At 34.5% G+C, this 4482-nt stretch overlaps 1 protein-coding gene across 2 annotated transcripts; it reads right to left on the bottom strand.

Moving 5' to 3' along the window:
• Window positions 1-215: 215 nt before the first annotated feature.
• Window positions 216-2571, bottom strand: LOC120070027. Of its 2 annotated transcripts, none has more exons than XM_039021882.1 (4): window positions 2404-2571; window positions 1240-2073; window positions 899-1099; window positions 216-677 (listed from the first exon to the last, which is right to left on the bottom strand). In XM_039021882.1, exons 1-4 carry the CDS (start codon window positions 2554-2556, stop codon window positions 396-398), a joined length of 1470 nt encoding a protein of 489 aa, XP_038877810.1. In that variant the 5' UTR covers window positions 2557-2571; the 3' UTR covers window positions 216-395. The 2 variants fall into 2 exon arrangements, with proteins under 2 accessions (XP_038877810.1, XP_038877811.1); XM_039021883.1 differs by having other exon boundaries at window positions 219-677; window positions 1240-2084; window positions 2404-2542.
• Window positions 2572-4482: the final 1911 nt, after the last annotated feature.

Consider the following 4482-nt stretch of genomic DNA (forward strand, 5'->3'; position numbering starts at 1 on the left):
CTACCACGACCCAAATCAATAGTGTCATCGTATATACATCATAAAGGATATATTTTAAGCAGCAAAACAAGCAGCTCAGTCTGAATTATTTCTTTCTTTTTTCTTTTTTTTTTTTTTTTTTTTTAAGCTACAACATTTTTTTTGCAAAAATATAGTTAAATAAACGAGGAACCAAAGAAAATCGAAGCTTCCGTATAACATGGTTTTGCTAGAATAGGCTACAATGCTTTTGTTATGAGAAACATTCTAGAATAGGCAACAATGAGGTCACTATTTTAGTAAATGATGCAGAGAAGGCTAATGACATTGATCCAAAAGAAGCTCAGCAAACTCTTGAAATAGCAAAAGCTAACTTATGGAACACTCAGGGCAAGAGACAAACATTCGAGGCAAATTTAGTTCTCAGATGAGCTAGAAACAAGAGTGCTGTCGAAAAAAAACTTCCAAGTTAAACAGAAAATGCACAATCTAATCAGGATACCTTTGCTACAGCTATATGTATAGCACATGCCAGAACCTCTATCTCCAGCTCGAAGATCTGCTTCCAACACTCTACCAACAGGTCCAGCAGCAACACTACACCCAGCACCAAGAGAAAAGTGCATTCGGCTGCAGAATGTCTTGACAGCTTTTGAATTATGAAGCACGATTATGAAATCCATGAGCTCACCACCAATCTAAGGTAAACAAGAATACAAATAATTCAGAACTCAATGAGCATACAAGACTCTTGTGTGATTTGAGTCAAAAGTCCTTGTTCCACATCTCATAAGGGAGACAAGAACCCAAAATGTACGCTGCCAAGATCCTATAACCTAACTTAGCCATTTCTAAAGATCGAAAATTCTTCTAGAAATTCTACACGTGTAAAAGAACTTGGAATTAAAAGTCTTTTTACCTGGGCACCCCATCCCAATCCAACAGATAATATAGCTGATGGGGCAGACCATGAACCATCCGACCTTCGGGCAATTACCAAACCAGTGCCAAATTTGTAAGCCACCAACACTCCACCTTTAGCGACTGTCAAAATAGCAAGACCTTTGGCCCCCTTCAGTACAGCCAAGGGTATAGACTTTTCAGGATTTAGTCTAGAGACCTATACAATTCAACGCCAGTAAACAGAATGTCACAGAAGAATATCCACACAACCATTTAATATATCACAGTATAATTATAGATCTCAAAGAGTACGATAGCATGTATGGTAATTCAAGTTATACTGCATGGTAACAACACCTGGAAGTATCCTCTTAGCGTTTTGGATGCTTTGTATATCTCATGTTCCATGGACAGACCAATAGGAAGATTCAACCACCCTCTTGAACACGTCCAGTCCATCACATCATGTTTCGCCCTTTGCACAGCATTGCTAATGCTGTTAATAAGTACACCCTGTAAAGGATCAAGCCTGTCATAGCAGGCATCACATACCCTCTGTGGATTTCTCTCTCTGAACTTAACGGGCATCAAACACCTCCCTTTTGAACAGGCTCGGCAGAAAATCCCTCCACAAAATCGACAATGATGCCTACCGCGAGTGATTGCAGTAAAAGGGGCAGTACATTGCATACAAATTGAAGAAGAACTATCTGGAAGCCATTCTGGGGGCTCAGCCTCCAAAACATCTTTATAAGCAGTATAATTAATCATATTCGGCTCGAGAAGAGGTGGGGCACTAGGAATGTACACCGAGGAGTGCAAATAGGTATCACCATTCTTTTCAGAACCAAGAAATGAAATATTTGAACTAGGAACTTGTTTATCCGAGGAGACATCCGAAGGTTTATTCGCACCAGTCAATATAGCAAACATCCCATTTAAAACATTCTTTAAATTCACCTCAGGACGCACACTATTTTGCTTTGGAATATCAAACTCGTCACTTGAATCGCATTCATCCTCAATAAAGTCTTCAGATTCAACAGAAAACTTTGAGTTCTGAAAGGGCGCACTACCATTAGGCATGGCCCATAGAGAATCACAATCTTCATCATCATTGTGAACTCTGTTCACCTTTCCAACATTAGAAAGGGAAGAATATGTAACTTTCCCGTTTAAGGTAGCCATGAACTACACAATAACTAAAACCAAGATCAATTATCAGTGTAAAACTTACAAGAACTGAATAGAAAGCAACTATTTCAAGTTCTCTTTCGAGGAAATTCAACAAATGCTTAGTTTCAGCTCCTATATACAAATGTTGGGAGAAAAATCATCATAAACGAAAGAAGGGTGGATTAGAATTTCAAAAACATTATACATACAAATTACAAGGGGTCCGTGTAGACTAATTCGTAATCTAGGGTTTTCCTCGTCGGTATAAAAAAGAACAGGAAAACGGCATGCAAAGCTAAGAATTTGAGAGGAAATCCAAACGGAAGGCAGAAAGAATTGCCATACCTTTCTGATAGGAAGAATTGAGTTGAAGGAAATGATTTGGTAGCTAGGGTTTGAGCTGAGAAAACCGACGAGAACGACGATGGCGGGATGAAATGGGAAAGAACCGATGAATCTCTTTCGAGGATTCAAGCAATCTTTTATTTTATTTTCCATTTTCTCGGGTGAGTTTTTATATTTCTCCGGGTTTAAAAAATAAAATAAGGGGAAATTATTTTTTGGTCCTCCTAGTTCATCAATTTTGAAAAATAAGTTTAAAAGGTCTCATACCATTTTCTACGTTAATTATTTCTTTTTTAAAAAATATTTTCAATACATATTTAAATTTGAATTTTTTTTTACTCTAATATATATATATATATATCTTGTTCTCTTACTTCCCATCCTCTTTCCTTTGGCCTCCACCAATCTTTCTCTCTCCATCTTCATTCTCCCTCACTTCTTTATTTTTTATTAGTGAATATTCTTCTCACCATTCTTTCCTTCTTTCATTTTTTTTAGAGACTTTTATGGATAAACTTACATTATTTAGGGTTAGCGCTCGGATCTCGTCTGCATTGGATTTTGCTACAAGTGCTCGGTGACCTTGACCTCTGGTCTGTTTCCTGTTGATCCCTCTAAATTGGCCTGGATAAGAGATCATTGCACCGATGTAGTGTCAAGCCTACTACAATATAATTCTTAAGTTAGTACGAGAAGTGTTTAATTCAACTAATCACAAAAAAGAAGTGAATTCAGGTCTCTCATTTGGAGATTACTTACTCTTTGCTTTGGGGTGAGCTATTTATAAGTCAGTTTTCTAACACGCATCTACAATTATGTATGATAGTGGTGTCAAGGATATTTATGGCGCTCGAGGTTGTAGGATGTTAGTCTATACTAGACTCAATTATTTTTCAATTGGTATATATCTATCGGATCGGCTGGTTGGCCCAAACTCTTAGGCACTAACATTTTACTTTAAGGGCGTGCGTTCTCCTATGCCCTTTCCCTTTTGGGCTTAGGGTTGTTCGTGGTCTTTGGGCATTGCCTTGGACAACCCTAAAAGTTAGAAAATATCTTTTTGGTGTCCAAGTTTTTTATATAGTTCCCATTTGATCCTTAGTTTTAGAACTATTATACCTTTAAGGGACATTTGGAGCATTGAGTTGGTTATTATAGTAAATGATTATTATAATATGTGAGATATAATAGTTTGTGTTTGAAGTGCAAATTATTCCAATCTAGATAGGAAAGAGTGAACATTGTAACAAAGAGAAATTTCAAATGGTATTATGGTGAAAAATGGTAGGTTATAAGTAATAATTCTAAACACCACTAACTTCAAGATGGAGGCCGAACACCTTTTTAGTCTTTTAAGATTTTGAGTTCGATTTCAGTTTAGTCCTATAAGTTTCAAAATATTATAATTTTACCCTTGAGATTTGAGTTTTGATTCGATTTCGCTACTAAGTTTCAATATTTACACTTTAAACTTTTTTTTATTAAATAACCGCTTTAATATTTGATTTTAGTGTATACTCATTAATTTAAATAATTGCAAGGTAAAATTTTAATTATTAATAGTGATGAAAAATAATGAACCTTAACCAATTTTAATTCTTTTTAATTAATTAATAAACATTAACACTATAGACCGAAAGTAAGTATTTAGTGAAAAATCAAAATTAAAAATGTAAATCTTGAAACAAAACTCAAATTTCAAAGGTAAAATTACGACATTTTAAAACCTATAAATTAAATTGAAATTAAACTCAAAACTTAAGAAATGACCATGTTAAAATCTAGAGACCAAAAATGTATTTTATTTTCTACATTCTTTATGCATATTGAACTATGTTCGCTTGGGCTCTTTTATTCATATTATATTCACATTAGTGTTTTTTTTTTTTTTTTTTAATGTTTCAAGGATATTTTCTTATAGTATAATGATTGTGTTGATTCATTCATCATGTCGAAGTTGAACCTAGAGTTGAATGCCCTACGATTTTCTTTATTTATTTGTTTATTATTATTTATTTGAGTTTTCTTTATTTATTTGTTTATTATTATTTATTTGAGTTTTCTTTATTTATTTGTTTA

This window comes from Benincasa hispida, unplaced genomic scaffold (assembly GCF_009727055.1).
Source record: "Benincasa hispida cultivar B227 unplaced genomic scaffold, ASM972705v1 Contig762, whole genome shotgun sequence".
NCBI classification, from domain to species: domain Eukaryota; kingdom Viridiplantae; phylum Streptophyta; class Magnoliopsida; order Cucurbitales; family Cucurbitaceae; genus Benincasa; species Benincasa hispida.

Coding starts and splice junctions, on each gene's coding strand:
- LOC120070027 (XM_039021882.1), bottom strand. CDS start 2,556: ATGGAAAATAAAATAAAAGATTGCTTGAATCCTCGAAAGAGATTCATC. Junction 2,074..2,403: donor CAATTCTTCCTATCAGAAAG/GTATGGCAATTC, acceptor GTTATTGTGTAG/TTCATGGCTACCTTAAACGG. Junction 1,100..1,239: donor CGCTAAGAGGATACTTCCAG/GTGTTGTTACCA, acceptor TGAATTGTATAG/GTCTCTAGACTAAATCCTGA.